At 39.1% G+C, this 19,123-nt stretch overlaps 1 protein-coding gene across 1 annotated transcript; it reads left to right on the forward strand.

The window, feature by feature from the left end:
• The first annotated feature begins 246 nt into the window (after positions 1–246).
• Positions 247–18,391, forward strand: CTHRC1 (collagen triple helix repeat containing 1). The gene is made up of 4 exons (XM_057736364.1): positions 247–521; positions 6,823–7,044; positions 9,240–9,456; positions 17,858–18,391. The coding sequence occupies exons 1-4, from the start codon at positions 369–371 to the stop codon at positions 17,998–18,000; spliced, it is 735 nt and encodes a 244-aa protein (XP_057592347.1). The 5' UTR covers positions 247–368; the 3' UTR covers positions 18,001–18,391.
• Positions 18,392–19,123: the final 732 nt, after the last annotated feature.

The following is a 19,123-nucleotide window of genomic DNA, read 5'->3' on the forward strand; positions in this document are numbered from 1 at the left end:
AAACCTCCACCTGTGGTTCGCTGACCACGGCAACCCCCTCTCCCGGCTCTGCAGGCGGCTGATCCACGCGGTTTGCAGGGTCCCGGCGGCCAGAGCAGCCTCTGGAGGGGCGGGCCCGGCTGTCGGCCCGCCCCACTTCGGGCTCGAGGTGGGGGCTCCAACCTATTACCGGATGGAAACTCCTGGGTCGGGAGGGGGGTGACGGAGGGAGGGGGGGGGAGGGAAGCATGCGGGTGAAAGGCTCATTGATGCAGCCGGCGGTGGCCTCGGAGGGCGGCGGGACCAGACTGTGATCACGTCCCGGCTCCCGGGTCGCCACCTCCTCCTCCTCCTCTCCTGCTCCGCGCGTCCCGGGGCCGCCGCGCGCCATGCGCCCCCAGGGCCCCGCCGCCGCCTCCGCGCAGCGGCTCCTCAGCCTCCTGCTGCTCCTGCTGCTGCAGCTGCGAGCGCCGTCGAGCGCCTCCGAGAGCCCCAAGGGGAAGCAGAAGGCTCTGCTCCGGCAGAGGGAGGTGGTGGACCTGGTGAGTCCGGCGGAGGCGACAGCGCCGCGGAGCCGGGACCGGGGCTGGGGGGTGTATGTTTTGCTTGCGCCTGGGGGTCTCGCTTTGTCTGAGTCCGCGGGTAAAGAAGGACCTGGGCTATGCGGGTAGTGGAGTCCTGGAACTCGCAGGGGAGACTAATATGAGAGGGTCATCGCGGAGCAGAGGTGCGCGGGGGGTCGTGTGGGACGCTCCAAAGTACAGGGAGTCGCCCGATAATTTCTGACCTCTGACCCCCTCCCCCCCCGCCCCGCCGCCGGGATGGAAAGGGTTAGGGCTGTAACGAGAGTAGAATGAGGAGCTTGCATAGGTTAGATCGTGGGCCAGGGAGCTGCCTGGGAGACCTTGGACTAGCTGAGCCCCTGGGTGGGCCTGGGCCAGGGACTTGCAACGTGTCCTTTGTTGGGGCTGGTGGCCACGTCTGCCAGCGGGAGAGAATAACAACCCTCACCCAGCATCCGTCCAACTCTTTGTAACTTGATGACAGTGAGTCATGTTGGGTCATCTTCCTAGGGAGTATGGGCTGCAGTTTACTTTGTTGGATGACCACAGCTGTGCCAGGAAAGGTTCAGAGGGTTTACAATCAGAAGAGGAAATGAAGGGGCCCAGCACTAACCCTCCAAGGACCCGTTTCATGCTTCTCTTTAGACAGATGGGCAGTCAGCCCTTCCAGACATCCTGGGTCTTCAGCCTGTGACCACCAGGTAGGAGCATCACAGCCCGACTAAGGGAGAAGACAGTTTCCAGGAGAGCAAATAAATAGCCCAAGTGCTTTCTGAGGGGCTAATCTATGGGAAGGTCTGTTTGCTTAAAGCTCTTTCCTTCTAACAGTCAACAAACCCAGAGGGTTTGTTGCCCTGTAGTAAGAATGATCCTTTCAAAATTACCATATTCCTTGGCATATAATAAACTTCGATCCTTAAGCAGACAAATATGGGTTAGAGGCACTGCAGGACATAAGAGGGGGCATTTATTGATAAAAAAAAAAAAAAAAACTGTTTCGAATTTGTTAAGCTGCGATAGTAAACTGAGCTGATACACTAAGCTCCCTGGCAGCTAGTTCTATCCCAGATTCAAAAGCTCTGTAAGAAAATTCCTGCCATTCCACACTGCACTTTTTGGTGTGGTGCTATGTAATTTTGCTCCACAAAGCAGACTATGTGTTCAGGCTACAGTTCTATTTTGAGGGTCTAAATTGTTTAAAACTTACCAAAAGAATGTAGTCCATGTGCAGTCTGCATTTCATGAATCTGTAGTTATGATACACAAAATACCCCTTTTCCCTCTAAAGCTAGCAATTTTTTTTCTTTCCCTCCAAGGATTTACAGTACCTGCGGTTCCCCACAACTCTAGCCCGACTTGGAAAAGTTTATTGTGCAGCCAGGCTCAGGTGCATCCTGTAGATTGGATTTGGTTTTGCAGGGGGAAAAAGAATCCACACAGTCAGTAAGTTTTCAACAGATTCTATAAAGCAGCTTCTTTGTACTGGAGCTTTCAAAGCCTGCCTTTCAAGCGTCCAGCAAGCTCTGCCCCCTGGTGGTCAGTGAAAGAAAGAGGTCATTCCGCAGACATTTATGCAACCCCTACCTGGTACTAATCATGTGCTGGGTTAGCATTTCAAAGTGAAAGACAGATGTAATATCTGTGGAACCAAACTGAGTAAAATTATGTGGTCTCAGAAATGCAGTTTTTAGACAAAAGGTGAATAAAAATTCTCAACCATGGCACAGTTGACATGTGGGGCTAGATGATTCTTTGTTGTGGGGGCGGTGCTGTGCATCTGGGCTTCTTAGCAGAATCTTTGCCATCTATCCACTAGGTGCCAATAGCAATCCTTCCCTCCCAAGTTATGACAACCAAAAATGTGTCCAGACATTGCCAGGTATCCTCTGGGGGACAAAATTGTCTCCCATTGAGAACTGCTCATATGTAGAAAAATAAAACTTTGTGTAACATCTTGCTCTGAGGGGAATAATAGTGAAAAAAAAGTCAAAGAATACCAGAAGTTTTGTTGTTTCTCCCTTCCGAGTTGAAATCTATGTGTAAACATTGCATATATCTGCTAATGAAAGTAACTTATCTATTAAATGAAAATTAAAGTATATCTACTAAATTTCAATTTAAATCTACCAAATAAAATTAAAGTATATCTACTAAAATGAAAAATAAGTATAAAATAAACCAAACTACAGTGTTTTATACTTTAGCAAGTCTTTGAATACGTTTGCAATTTTGTTCAATATGTTTCTTATTATTTCTCTGGCAGCAAATAAATAGAAGTGTCTTTTTTTTTTTTTTCCTTAAAGTCAGGAAGATGTCAGTGGTCAAAGTCACAACAATCATTTGGCAAAATAAAGATCAAATTGGTGATGTGAGAAGACTGATTTGCAAACACTACATACATAAGGATCTTTCCTAGGCAGTGTCATTACTGAATTTTATACTATGACCATGCCCAATCATAGATGGTGAAATTAAAAAATAAGCTTTGAAGTTATTTTAATATATGAGTAATCTTGATTTTTTTGTTCTCATTGGACAGTATATTTATACAGAATGATAGTATTAGATCACATATACAAATAGGGATTGTTAAAGTGAAAATTTAAGTGAATTGGGTTTGGGGTTTGAAGGGTCTAATAATGGACCAATTCAGGGATAGGCACGAGAATTAGGCAGATGGGGATCCAGCTTTACCACCGATGCAACGATATTGGCATGTGTGGCTTATGGCTTATGTGTGTTAGCCGGCAGGTTTGCTAATGCTCTCTTCCCCAGGTCTAGTCCCTGGTAAGGTCCGCTCAAGGGAGTGGACACATTTGCCCTGGGCCACTGCCTCACATGTCTTGAGGGAAAAATAAGAATAATCATGGCTGACAGTACTGTGTGTCAGGCACTGTGCTAGCACATTTTATGATTATCTCACTTAAATCTCCTACAGGCAAGAATATTATTTTCCCCCATGTTTCAGATAAGGAAACAGGCATTGAAATGTTGAATAACTTGTTCTGTCTCACATTGCTAATAAGTGGTGGAGCCAGGATTAAAATCCAGAGAATATGACTCTAGAATCCATCATTCAACTCCTACATGATACTACTGCACCCCCCCCCCCCAAGGAAAACAGACAGAATCCTAGCACTTAAGAGTCTGATAGATTACTGCCACCCTGTTAAAGACTAATGGTCACCTGCAGTGAAGTTATTTACTCCTTCTTGGCAGGGAGGGCTGAGTGGGGTTGGAGGCCAGAAGTGTTCCCCTAGTAACACTTCTTCCATATAAAAACAAGGAGGCGAAGCAGGTGTGTGTATTCAACTTAGAGATATTGTCAGTGTAAGAAGACTGAGTTAAGATTTTGTTTTATAATTATATGTCTAAGAATTTATCTTAGGGAAATAATTCAAAAGAAGAAAAATGCTATGTGGATAAAGATTTTCATTACAATAATATTAATGATAGAAAAAAATAGAAATAACAATCCCCAAATAGTGCAATAGTTTGCATAAAATTGTAAAAGTATAATTCTGAAATCCAAGTCCCCTTACAATATCTAGGGTTAGAATTAAAAAGCAGTATATCAAATTATGTCCACCTTGGAATACAGCCATTTAAAATTTATGTATGCTTTTAGTGAGCAGTAGAAAAAAAGCCATCAAATGAAAACATTTCCTCTTCTTTGGTGTGTGTGTGTGTGTGTGTGTAAAGTCTGTGCAAAAGAAAAAAAAAAGAATAGGAAAGAAATCCCAAAATTTTAGAAATAACTTTAGGGATTTATCTCAGGGATGCAAGGGTTCTTCAATACATGCAAATCAATCAATGTGATATACCATATTAACAAATTAAAGAATAAAAACCACATGATCATCTCAATAGATGCAGAAAAAGCTTTTGACAAAATTCAACACCCATTTATGATAAAAACTCTCCAGAAAGTGGGCATAGAGAGAACCTACCTCAACGTAATAAAGGCCATATATGACAAACCCACAGCAAACATCATTCTCAATGGTGAAAAACTGAAAGCATTCCCTCTAAGATCAGGAACAAGACAAGGATGTCCACTCTCACCACTACTATTCAACATAGTTTTGGAAGTCCTTGCCACAGCAATCAGAGAAGAAAAAGAAATAAAAGGAATCCAAATTGGAAAAGAAGAAGTAAAATAGTCACTGTTTGCAGATCATGATACTATACATAGAAAATCCTAAAGATGCCACCAGAAAACTACTAGAGCTAATCAATGAATTTGGTAAAGTTGCAGGATACAAAATTAACACAGAAATCTCTTGCATTCTTATACACTAACAACAAAAGATCGGAAAGAGAAATTAAGGAAACAATCCCATTCACCATTGCAACAAAAGGAATAAAATACCTAGGAATAAACCTACCTAAGGAGATAAAAGATCTGTACCAGAAAACTATAAGACACTGATGAAAGAAATCAAAGATGACACAGATGGAGAGATATACCATGTTCTTGGATTGGAAGAAACAACATTGTGAAAATGTCTATACTATCCAAAGCAATCTACAGATTCAGTGCAATCCCTATCAAATTACCAATGGCATTTTTTACAGAACTAGAACAAAAAATCCTAAAATTGGTGTGGAGACAAAAAAGACCCTGAATAGCCAAACCAATCTTGAGGGAAAAAAAATGGAGCTGGAGGAATCAGACTCCCTGACTTCAGACTATACTACAAAGATATAGTAATCAAGACAATATGGTACTGGCACAAAAATAGAAATACAGATCAATGGAACAGGATAGAAAGCCCAGAGATAAACTACAGGCAACTCATCTATGACAAAGGAGGCAAGAATGTACAATAGAGAAAAGACAGCCTCTTCAATAAATGGTGCTGGGAAAACTGGAAAGCTACATGTAAAAGAATGAAATTTGAACACACCCTAACACCATACACAAAAATAAATTCAAAATGGATTAAAGACCTAAATGTAAGGCCATACACTATAAAACTCCTAGAGGAAAACATAGGAAGAGCACTCTTTGACATAAATCACAGCAAGATCTTTTTTGACCCACCTGCTAGAGTAATGGAAATATAAACAAAAGTAAACAAATGGGACCCAATGAAACTTCAAAGCTTTTGCACAGCAAAGGAAACTATAACTAAGATGAAAAAAGAACCCTCAGAATGGGAGAAAATATTTGCAAACTAATCAACAAAGGATTAATCTCCAAAATGTATAAACAGTTCATGCAGCTTAATAAAAAAAAAAAAAAACCAATAAAAAAATGGTCAGAAGGCCTAAATAGCCATTTCTCAAAAGAAGACATACAGATGGCCAAGAGGCATATGAAAAGATGCTCAACATCACTAATTATTAGATAAATGCAAATCAAAACTGTAATGAGGTATCACACTAGTTAGAATGGGCATCATCAAAAAATTTACAAACAATGCTGGAGAGGGTGTGGAGAAAAGGGAACCCTCTTGCACTGTTGGTGGGAATGTCAGTTGATACAGCCACTATGGAGAACAGAATGGAAGTTCCTTAAAAAACTAAAAATGGACTTATCATATGACCCAGCAATTCCATTACTGGGCATATACCCAGAGAAAACCATAATTCAAAAAGACACAAGCACCCCAATGTTCATTGCAGCACTATTTACAATAGCCAGGTCATGGAAACAACCTAAATGTCCATTGACAGATGAATGGATAAAGAAGATGTGGTACATATATACAATGGAATATTATTCAGCCATAAAAAAGAATGAAATTGGGACATTTGTAGAGACATGAATGGACCTAGAGATTGTCATACAGAGTGAAGTAAATCAGAAGGAGAAAAAGAAATATCATATATTAACGCATATATGCGGAATCTAGAAAAATGGTACAGATCAATCAGTTTGTAAGGCAGAAATAGAGACACAGATGTAGAGAGCAAACATATGGGCACCAAGAGGAGAAAGCGGGGTGTGGGAGGGGGATTGGGGTGAGATGAATTGGGAGATTGGGATTGCCATATATACATTACTAATAAGAAAAAAGATACCAAATTGTACACTTTAAATATATGCAGTTTATTGTATGTCAATTATATCTCAATAAAAGTCCTTAAAAAAAAAAGAAAGAACTTTAAAAATCAATTCTTTATATATGAAAAATAACTCATCTGGAACACGGGCAAATGGTATGAAGGAATTCTTGACCCCAAGGGTTCAAAATAAATGCAGTTCTAATCACATTGAGTCTTTGAATCTTAAGTGAAGGGAGTTTTTCCCCCTTTCTTTTTTCTGTTGCAGTATAATGGCATGTGCTTACAAGGGCCTGCAGGGGTGCCTGGGCGAGATGGGAGCCCTGGGGCCAATGGTATCCCTGGTACCCCTGGGATCCCAGGTCGAGATGGATTCAAAGGAGAAAAGGGGGAATGCCTGAGGGAAGTCTTTGAGGAGTCCTGGACGCCTAACTATAAGCAATGTTCATGGAGTTCACTGAATTATGGCATAGATCTTGGAAAAATTGCGGTAAGTAAAGTCTGAATTATTTTAAAGTTGAAGTAAAACTTAAAGGTTTTCATAGTTGAGTGGTAATTTTAGGTGAGATTTTATTTTATTTTTACTAAAAGACAAAAAGTATTCAGGAATGGGTACCATGTGACTTTTAACTTAGAATTAATGAAAAAATTGATAATATTTCAGAATTAATTTTATAAAGGTATTTCTGAGATAACTATATCACCATATTATTTTAACCCTAATAATACTTAACTTACTCTTTTTTAAAAATGGAAACAAAAAGGGAGAGCATAGGTGTCTGTTTTGGACACTAAGCAACTTTCCAATCTTGTCCTACAGTGAATTTAAGTTAGTCTAAGAAATTCTGCTGTGGCTCCAGACATAAAGGCAGAAAGAAATCTCCAAGAAATTACTACATGATTGGCATAATCTAGAGGTAGGAAGTCCATTGATATTTGTCCTTATTCTGGGTAGCAGGCCCAGCTCAAAATTGCTAAGCTTAAGAGAAGTAGAATGGACCAGAGATGTACTATAGTGACCATTTAAAATTATTCTGCAGTATTTAGGGAGAAGAATTACTCAAAATAGCCTGTCTGGCAATGCATTTGGCTGAATGACTCAATCACTTTGATTAGTGTTTGCTTCCAAACTAATTGACAAGCCCACTGGGATGGCATGGAGTTGAAGCTGGTGCTATTTCAAGCCTCTTTCTTCTTTTGTTGATGAACTCCACATGACTGCATATCCACAATATATTATTCTTTGATATTAACCACTACTACCACCAGGCAAATAGGAGAGATTTTTCATAAAACTCTCAGGTTCTCAGTAGCAATCTGTAGATTATCCCTGCTTCTCATCTCAGCTCTTTAATGTCTGCTCTATTATCTATAAAAATGTTCGAGACTGTCTTGATTTCTGTGTGGTAGAATTTCCATATAGCTTCCGTAGCTTGGTGACTATGACAAGTTATATTTTCATATGTGATTTCCTAGAAAGCATTTTTTAAAAATATTGCCTACTTCTTTCTTTAAGCACTTGATGTTGATAGATTGGTTGCTTATTTATAGTTTATCAAAAGTTGCTGGCTGAGTTCTCTCTGAAAACTTTCCCTATGGACTCTGAATTATTAATACAATATATTTTCAAGTTCCTTTTAGCAGTGATCAGAATGAGTTTGGGAGCCTTCTACAGGTAAAAGATAGAAGGACCGTGAGCCAGTAGACAAACAAATTTTGCAAAGACCAATTAGAGGAAAAAACCCCGGGTCTTATTATTGTGTCATATAGGTAAAGTCTAAAAACGCCACCTATGCTTTACTCCTGATACTGTTTCCTGTTGCTTAAAAAGAAACAGGTCAGGGCCTTCCCTGGTGGTCCAGTGGTTACGACTCTGCACTCCCAATGCAGGGGGCCTGGATTTGATCCCTGGTCAGGGAACTAGATCCCATATGCTACAACTAAAAGAGCCACATGCTGCAACTAAAGATTCCACATGCTGCAACTAAAGATCCCACATGCCACAACTAAGACCTGGCACAGCCAAATAAATAAGTATGGAAGGAAGGAAAGAAGGAAGGAAGGAAGGAAGGAAGGAAGGAAGGAAGGAAGGAAGGAAGGAAGGAAGAAAGAGAAAGAAAGAAAGAAAGAAAGAAAGAAAGAAAGAAAGAAAGAAAGAAAGAAAGAAAGAAAGAAAGAAAGAAAGAAAGAAAGAAAGAAAGAAAGAAAGAAAGAAAGGAAAGGAAAAGAAAGAAAGAAAGAAAAGAAAAGAAGAAAGAAAGAAAGAGTAATATATATGGGCAGTGCTAGTCTAGAATGTAAGTTCCATGAGGGCAGGGATTCTGTTTTGTTTACTGCTGTATCTATAGTATCCAGAACATAGGAAGTAATTTTGGAATGAAAAGAAAAGTAATTATATAGATTGTTTCTGTCTAAAATACTGAAGACTGGCTGTTTTTGGTAAAAACTGAGATACCTTCAATGGAGTGAATAATTCTAAGAAAGCCATAATTCGATTTTCTAGAGTTTCTAATATCAGTCTCTTATCCATCTTGCAGAGAAGTGCTTTCCATCTGTAAAAACTAAGCTTTTTAAATGCAGTTTGGGGAAAAGAATAGTTAAATAAAATTCACAATACAATTTGAAAGCATCATTTTAATTAAAACTGAAAATGCTAATTTGACCCTATTTCTGTGTTTGTGATAGGAGTGTACATTCACAAAGATGCGATCAAACAGTGCCCTAAGAGTTTTGTTCAGTGGCTCACTTCGGTTAAAATGCAGAAGCGCATGCTGTCAGCGTTGGTATTTCACATTCAATGGAGCTGAATGTTCTGGACCTCTTCCTATTGAAGCCATAATTTATTTGGACCAAGGAAGCCCTGAACTGAATTCGACAATTAATATTCATCGCACTTCTTCTGGTATGTAGAAGAATGACGCTGTAAAATGTGCCTCAGATCTTTAGAGATCTAAGATTAGTTTTGAGTCCACTATTATGGTAGGTCATAGCAAGTTTTTGTGGATAATTCTTTTTTTTTTTTTTATTTTTTTTATTTTTTAATGTATTATTTTTTGGGGGGGTACACCAAGTTCAATCATCTGTTTTTATACACATATCCCCGTATTCCCTCCCTCCCTCAACTCCCCCCCCACCCTCCCTTGAGTCCCCCCCACCCTCCCCATCCCAGTCCTCTAAGGCATCTTCCATCCTCAAGTTGGATTCCCTTTGTTATACAACAACTTCCCACTGGCTATCTATTGAAACAGTTGGTACTATATATATGTCTGTGCTACTCTCTCGCTTCGTCTCAGCTTCCCCTTCACCTCCTGCCCCCCACCCCAAACCTTGAGTTCTCCAGTCCGTTCTCTGCATCTGCGTCCTTGTTCTTGTCACTGAGTTCATCAGTACCATTTTTAGATTCCGTATATGTGAGTTAGCATACAATATTTGTCTTTCTCTTTCTGAATTACTTCACTCTGTATGACAGACTGTAGTTCTATCCACCTCATGACATATAGCTCCATCTCATCCCTTTTTATAGCTGAGCAATATTCCATTGTATATTTATGCCACATCTTCTGTATCCATTCATTTGTTGATGGGCATTTTGGTTGCTTCCATGTCCTGGCTATTGTAAATAGTGTTGCAATAAACATTATGGTACATGTTTCTTTTGGGATTATGGTTTTCTTTGGGTATATGCCCAGCAGTGGGATTACTGGATCATATGGTAGTTCTATTTGTAGTTTTTTAAGGAACCTCCAAATTGTTTTCCATAGTGGCTGTACCAACTTACATTCCCACCAACAGTGCAGGAGAGTTCCCTTTTCTCCACACCCTCTACAACATTTGTTGTTTCCAGATTTTGTGATGATGGCCATTCTGATCAGTGTGAGGTGATACCTCATTGTGGCTTTGACTTGCATTTCTCTGATGATGAGTGATGTTGAGCATCTTTTCATGTGTTTGTTCGCCATCTGTATGTCTTCTTTAGAGAAGTGTCTATTTAGGTCTTCCGCCCATTTGCGGATTGGGTTATTTGCTTTTTTGGTATTAAGCTGAATAAGCTGCTTGTATATTTTGGAGGTTAATCCTTTGTCCATTGTTTCATAGGCAACTATTTTTTCCCATTCTGAGGGTTGCCTTCTTGTCTTGTTTATGGTTTCTTTCGCTGTGCAAAAGCTTTTAAGTTTTATGAGGTCCCATTTGTTTATTCTTGATTTTATTTCCCTGATTCTAGGAGGTGGGTCAAAAAGGATCTTGTTTTGATGGATGTCATAGAGTGTTCTGCCTGTGTTTTCCTCTAGGAGTTTTATAGTGTCTGGCCTTAGATGTAGGTCTTTAATCCATTTGGAGTTTATTTTTGTGTATGGTGTTAGGAAGTGTTCTAATGTCGTTCTTTTACATGTAGCTGTCCAATTTTCCCAGCACCACTTACTGAAGAGGCTGTCTTTTTTCCATTGTTTATTCTTGCCTCCTTTGTCAAAGATAAGATGCCCATATGTGTTTGAGCTTGCTTCTGAGTTCTCTATTCTATTCCATTGATCTTCCTTTCTATTTTTGTGCCAGTATCATACTGTCTTGATCACTATGGCCTTGTACTATAGTTTGAAGTCAGGAAGCCTGATTCCACCAACTCCATTTTTCCTTCTCAAGATTGCTTTGGCTATTTGGGGTCTTTTGCATTTCCATACAAATCGTAAGATTTCTTGCTCTAGTTCTGTGAAAAATGCCATTGGTAATTTGATGGGGATTGCATTGAATCTGTAAATTGCTTTGGGTAGTACAGTCATTTTCACGATGTTGATTCTTCCAATCCAGGAACATGGTATGTCCCTCCATCTGTTTGTGTCATCTTTGATTTCTTTCATCAATGTCTTAAAGTTTTCTGCTTACAGATCTTTTGCCTCCTTAGGCAGGTTTATTCCTAGGTATTTGATTCTTTTGGTTGCAATGGTGAATGGGAGAGTTTCCTTAATTTCTCTTTCTGCTCTTCCGTTGTTAGTGTATAGGAATGCAAGAGATTTCTGCTCATTAATTTTGTATCCTGCTACTTTACTAAACTCATCAATTAGTGCTAGCAGTTTTCTGGTAGAGTCTTTAGGGTTTTCTATATATAATATCATGTCATCTGCAAAGAGTGACAATTTTACTTCTTTTCCAATTTGGATTCCTTTTATTTCTTTTTCTTCTCTGATTGCTGTGGCTAAAACTTCCAAAACTATGTTGAATAATAATGTTGAGAGTGGACACCCTTGTCTTGTTCCTGTTCTTAGAGGGAATTCTTTCAGTTTTTGCCCATTTAGAACGATGTTGGCTTTTGGTTTCTCATATATGGCTTTTATTATATTGAGGTAATTTCCTTCTATGCCCATTTTCTGGAGAGCTTTTATCATAAATGGATGTTGAACTTTGTCAAAAGCTTTTCCTGCATCTATTGAGGTTATCATATGGTTTTTATCCTTCAATGTGTTGATATGATGTATCACGTTGATTGATTTGCGTATATTGAAGAATCCTTGCATCCCAGGGATAAACCCTACTTGATCATGGTGTATGATTTTTTTAATGTGCTGTTGGATCTGTTAGCTAGTATTTTGTTGAGGATTTTTGCATCTATATTCATCAGTGATATTGGTCTGTAATTTTCTTTTTTTGTGACATCTTTGCCTGGTTTTGGTATCAGGGTGATGGTGGCCTCGTAGAATGAGCTTGGGAGTGTTTCGCCTTCTGCAATATTTTGGAAGAGATTGAGAAGGATAGGTGTTAGCTCTTCTCGAAATGTTTGATAGAATTCACCCGTGAATCCATCTTATCCTGGGCTTTTGTGTGTTGGGAGATTTTTAATCACAGCCTCAATTTCTGTACTTGTGATTGGTCTGTTCATGGTTTCTATTTCTTCCTGGTTCAGTCTTGGAAGATTGTATTTTTCTAAGAATTTATCCATTTCTTCCAGGTTATCCAATTTATTGGCATATAGTTGCTTGTAGTAGTCTCTCATGATGTTTTGTATTTCGGAGGTGTCCGTTGTGACTTCTCCTTTTTCATTTCTAATTCTGTTGATTTGCATCTTCTCCCTTTTTTTCTTGATGAGTCTGGCTAATGGTTTATCAATTTTGTTAATCTTCTCAAAGAACCAGCTTTTAGTTTTATTAATTTTTGCTATTGTTTCCTTCCTTTATTTTTCATTTATTTCTGCTCTGATCTTTATGATTTCTTTCCTTCTGCTCACTTTGGGGTTTCTTTGTTCTTCTTTTTCTAATTGTTTTAGGTGTAAGGTTAGGTTGTTTATTCGATAATTTTCTTGTTTCTAGAGGTAGGACTGTATTGCTATAAACTTCCCTCTTAGAACTGCTTTTGCTGCGTCCCATAGGTTTTGGGTTGTTGTGTTTTCATTGTCGTTTGTTTCTAGATATTTTTTGATTTCCTCTTTGATTTCTTTAGTGATTTCTTGGTTGTTTAATAGTGAATTCTTTAGCCTCCATGTGTTTGTATTTTTGGCAGTTTTTTTCCTGTAATTGATATCTAGTCTCATGGCATTGTGGTCTGAGAAGATGCTTGATATGATTTCAATTTTCTTGAATTTGCCGAGGTTTGATTTGTGACCCAAGATGTGATCTATCCTGGAAAATGTTCCATGTGCACTTGAGAAGAAGGTGTATTCTGTCGTTTTTGGATGGAATGTCCTATAAATATCAATGAAGTCGAGGTGGTCTAATGTGTCATTTAAAGCTTGTGTGTCTTTATTTATTTTCTGTTTGGATGATCTGTCCATTGATGTAAGTGGGGTGTTCAAGTCTTCCACTATTATTGTGTTACTGTCGATGTCCCCTTTTATGGCTGTTAGCATTTGCCTTATGTATTGAGGTGCTCCTATGTTGGGGGCATAAATATTTACCATTGTGATATGTTCTTCTTGAATGGATCCCTTGATCGTTATATAGTGTTCTTCCTTGTCTCTTGTAATAGTCTTTACTTTCAAGTCTAATTTGTCTGATATGAGTGTTGCTACTCCAGCTTTCTTTTGGCTTCCATTTGCATGGAATATCTTTTTCCATCCCTTTACTTTCAGTCTATATGTATTCCTTGGTCTGAAGTGGGTTTCTTGTAGGCAGCATATAGAAGGGTCTTGTTTTTGTATCCACTCAGCCAGTCTGTGTCTTTTGGTTGGAGCATTTAATCCATTTACATTTAAGGTGATTATTGACATGTGTGTTCCAATTACCATTTTCTTAATTGTTCTGGGTTTGTATTTGTAGGTGTTTTCCTTTTCTTGTGTTTCCTACTTAGAGAAGTTCCTTTAGCACTTGTCGTGAGGGTGGTTTGGTGGTGCTGAATTCTCTTAACTTTTGCTTGTCTGGAAAGCTTTTGATTTCTCCCTCAAATCTGAATGAGATTCTTGCTGGGTAGAGTATTCTTGGCTGTAGGTTTCTCTCTTTCAGGACTTTCAGTATATCCTGCCATTCCCTTCTGGCCTGCAGAGTTTCTGTAGAAAGGTCAGCTGTTATCCTTATGGGTTTTCCCTTATATGTTATTTGTTGCTTTTCTCTTGCTGCTGTTAATATTTTTTCTTTGTGTTTAATTGTCATTAGTTTGATTAATATGTGTCTTGGTGTATTTCTCCTTGGGTTTATTCTGTATGGGACTCTCTGTGCTTCTTGGACTTGGTTAATTATTTCCTTTCCCATGTTGGGGAAGTTTTCCACTATAACCTCTTCAAATATTTTCTCAGACCCTTTTTTTTGTTCTTCTTCTTCTGGGATGCCTATAATTCGAATGTTGGTACGCTTAATGTTATCACTGAGGTCTCTGAGACTGTCTTCTATTCTTTTTATTCTTTTTTCTTTTTCCTGCCTGTGGCATTTATTTCCCCCATTCTATCTTCCAACTCACTTATTCGTTCTTCTGCCTCAGTCATTCTGCTGGTTATAGCATCTAGAGTATTTTTAATTTCAGTTATTTTGTTATCCATTGCTGTTTGTTTTTCTGAGTTCTTATGAACTGTTTCTTGTACTTTCTCTATTTTATTATCGAGATTTTATATCATTTTTACTATCATTACTCTGAATTCTTTTTCAGGCATTTTTCCTATTTCCTCCTCATTTATTTGGTCTTGTGGGGTTTTTTCCTGCTCCTTTGCCTGCATGGTGTTTCTTTGTTTCCTCATGGTTGTCCAAACTTTTGGGGTTGCTTGTCCTGGCGATAGAGGTGTTTATAGAGGACTGTCCAAGCCTCAGACTAATGTCCAAGTATTGGATTAAACAAATACTAAGTCTAAGAAACACATACATGTATAAGACACACAATTACTGAATCCATTAGGACATAAGGCTCTGGAAAGACCTGACAGAACCCCAGTGTGCTATCAGATATTCAAAGAGAAACCCAACAGAAATTGACAACTGAAACAGAACAAATCAGAGACAAAAGCAAAAGCAAACAAACAAACGAATAACACCTTACACATACAAACACTAATACAGGGAGATTTTGTAAGCTAGGATCAAATATAGAAAAGAGCTAGAGTACCAGCAGACAGAATGGAGATTCTCAGAATGAAATTAGACAATTGTACTAAGAACTAAGATAAAGACAAAAACCTAATATTAAATACCAAGGTAGTGCATCATCTGGAGAATAGAGCAAGGAGTCTGAGCAGATCGATAGTGTTGCTTATAAGTATGTTAAGATAAAATACACTTAAAATGGCTGGAAGAAAGGGGAACAGAAGAGCGTAGTGTGATTGGAAATATGCAAGTAAAAAGAAAGGAATAGAAATGTATAAAAGATAGGGATGAAAGGAAAGTATGAGAGATATATTGTCCATACTACCAAAAACTTAGCTAGATATAGAAATATATAAAAAGGCAAAAAAATAAAAATAGAATAAAAAATAGCATTAAAAAATTATGTTATAAAACTTGTATATCCCTTAGGACTAAGATTGTAATTAATAAAGGGAAAAAAAAAAAAGAGAGAGAGAGAAAAAAAATCCAGAACTTATCCCAGAATGGACCAATTCAATAGGATTGATACTAATATTTCTGTTTCCTTAGAGTCTCAGCTGTAAGTGTCCTTCTGCTCACCTTGGGTTTTTTTGCATTATTCTGTGACCAGCAGAGCTTCCTTTATTGTTCGTCTGTAAGTGTTGGTTTGTGGGGAGGGAGAGGGTACAGTAGTGCCTCCTTTCCCTGGGAGTGAGTGTGCAGTGGCGCACTGTTGTTTCAGTCGGGCTTGGAGGTGCCTGTTGCAGAGGGATGCCAGTGGCTCAGGTGTAAACAGAAAGTCTCAGAGTTGGGCCTCTCTCGGGTTTTTTTGTTTTTTTTTTTTTCTTTTCTCAGCAGCCTCCCTGGTGCGGGCGTTCCAAGGGGTTTTAATCTAGCCCTGCCAGAGTGCCTGAGGGTGCTTGTTATCCCTGAGCGCCTTAGGTGGCCCGCAGGGCATCTCTCCACTGCCTGTTGCAGAAGCACCGAAAGAGAGAGAGAGGCTACACCCGCAGCTCCTCCCCGCCCCGCCCGTGAGCCTGCAGCATCCAGCAGCCATCATGGCCGGGCAGCTTTCAGGGACGGGCACTCCTCGCTGCGGACCTCTTCCCTCCTGTCCTCTCGGTCCGTCACCTTACTGGCAACAATGTTTCTCACCCTGAACCAGCTCTCCGGTTCCCACGCTCCTGCTCCCGGCCCCTCTGTTCAGCTGTGAATCGACATCTCGGTCCGGGAATGCTGAGCTGCGGTGCGGACCCTCTGTATGTTTCTCACTCCCTCCCGTCTGCCACAGCTCCGCTGCTTCACCCTCTTTGAGCCATCGTAGATGCCTCCCTACCGGTTATGTCGGGATCCTTGCGGTCCTTTCTGGTGTCCGAGGCCGTCTGCTGGTGTTCAGCTGGTTCTCTGTGGGAATTATTGCGTCCTTCGGTGCATTCCCAATGCATCTGTGGAGAGGGATGCATTCCACGTCCCTCTACTTCGCCGCCATCTTTTTCTCTGACATATGTTAAGATGTCATCTTCTTATCTGGATCTAGGAGGAAAACAGGTTGAGAACCCCTAATCTTACATATTTTAGGTGCTTAATAAGCTGCAATACTACCTTATCACAGCAAAAATGTTCATTTATTCAAAAAACATTATTTCATTTGTTAAGGACCAAGACGTGACCGTTTGACTCTCCCCATGTGAGGCTGATGCTAAACCCAAGCTTGTCTGACCTCCTATGAGATGAAATGAACAAATTTCTAGGCCATGGATGCAAGACCTTGGGAGAACATGCAGGTTTCCAGGCTTTCTCACCCAGTATGATACTGAGAAATCTAGATTAAATGGGACTGTGGGCACGCATTGCTTAGTTCTCCGAACTTTGAAAGGGGCCTGAACAAGTCACAGGCCCCTAGATTCAGAGGGACTTGCCTTCAATTCACTGATGTCACAGCTGGTGGAAGCAGATTGCTTTAGGCCTGCAGCCCCTGGCTCAGCTCAAATGCACTAACCTCAATCAGACAGGAAAACTAACCAGTCACATGCGGTCATCCCTACTCTGCTTATATGTCAGGACCCATTTCCTTAAAGAATCTGCCAATCTGCCAACCTTTTCCCCTGACACAAACATCAAAGGAGTCGTACCTTTTGCCTATTAAAATCAACACTGGGGGAATTTTTTTTTAATGTTGAAGAAGAGCCTTGATAAGAAGGAATGCAAGTTTTATATATTTTGTATGTGAAAGTCCAGAGGACCTGTGAAAAGGCACATGTTTGTAAAGCATAAAAACAAAGAGAAAAATCAAGATTTACTTACTTTTTTTCACTGTGAGGAAATTCTGTGTAAAATGGGATTCCAGATTGAGGGACTGATATAATGATTATGCTAGAATTTCTTTTGATGTTATAAAAGTCCTTTTTTTCCTAGTTGAATACCGTGAAGTGTATATAGGTAAGTGTTGGAAGGGGCTTTCTTTAAAAAAGACTTACATATCATGTCAAAGTCTTGGCTTCTAAAAATGTAGACTTCCTTTGTTTAGTCAAATAAATTGCTTTTTTTGTTTTAGGTCATCTCTATAACTAAACAGTTGCCTTTATGGTTGAAACCTCTAAGAAAATTCCCCGTGAAGCTTATTTCATAGAATGGATATGTATACATCTTTAAAAAATACTTATGTGCTTAAGAAAAAAATAACTTAATCTTTATGAGATCCTTATTAAATATTAGCATTTTTAATTCACTGTACATTAAATAGATTTAACCTAGCTTGCTGAAGTTATACAATTGAGCTAAAGGTTTTTGCTTTTTGTTCTAAAGAGATTTGTAATTCTCACCTTTGTTTTGCAGTGGAAGGACTCTGTGAAGGAATTGGTGCCGGACTAGTGGACATTGCTATCTGGGTTGGAACTTGCTCAGATTACCCAAAAGGAGATGCCTCCACGGGGTGGAATTCAGTGTCTCGCATCATTATTGAAGAACTACCAAAATAAATCCTTTCATTTTTGTTCCCTACCTCTTTTGTATTGTACCTTTGAATGGTTCATTTTAGTGACACCTTCTATAATTTTTATGTGTACATCTGAATGAAAAAACAAAACTAAACGTGTTTACAGACCAAAGTGTGATTTCACACTGTTTTTAGATGCAGTATTATTCATTTTCCTTCACTCAAAACTGGTTTTGGGATTTGTAGCTGATTAAACTACTTACTTCATATTCCCATTCCCTGAACCCATAATTTGGAATGTTATTGTGGTCTTCATTTCTTTCCTGTTCTCTTAGTGTAGCACTTTTTAAAATATAAAAGCTACCAGTCTTTGTACAAGTTGTAAATGTTCAGAATTATTTTATATCTGTGAAATAAAACTTATTTCAAACAACTTTAATATCTTTAATGAAACTGCCACTAAAATGAGGGATTCTGGTACTTTATATCTGGAAAGTTGAGGATAAATACAAAACCTGATTTTGTATTTATCCACTTAACAATCATACTTTATATTTAGTACATGTATAGTCCTGTTCCATATTTTGAGGGATTCAAAGAGAAAGAGATATTTATGTATCAGGAAATACACGAGCACTTTAGAAATTTTATCTTTATTTAACAAAGAGTAAAAGGACGGGGACTCTGGCCTCAAAGTGATTACCATTTGGTAGGGAAACTAAGATATACACAAAAATAACATAAATCAAAGACGAATATGCTGATTGCAACAAAAGTTGTTATAATTCAAAGAAAGACCTATCACTTCTGGCTGAGGTGATCAGAAAGCATTCATGATGAAGGAAGTCAGATATAAGACTGATATGCATATCCTGGGCTTGACTTGGAAGTGTCAGTATGAACACGTAAGTTACTTTATCTTAAATAAAGCTATAAAATGATAACAATAGAATCTCTAACTTTGTTTACTGAGAAGACCTAGAAATAATGACCAAACTAGTAATGCCCAGATTGTGATCTCTATATACCATTTCCTACTAAAAGGATCTAAGGCTCCTTGCAGAAATGGGTGATCTCAGCTCTGGGGCAGGAAATGCACAATATGAGCCCAGAACATCTTGGCAACTATGAATGACAACTCAGCAGGATCCAAGAGCCAACATGGA

Source organism: Hippopotamus amphibius, chromosome 5, assembly GCF_030028045.1.
Source record: "Hippopotamus amphibius kiboko isolate mHipAmp2 chromosome 5, mHipAmp2.hap2, whole genome shotgun sequence".
Lineage (NCBI taxonomy): Eukaryota > Metazoa > Chordata > Mammalia > Artiodactyla > Hippopotamidae > Hippopotamus > Hippopotamus amphibius.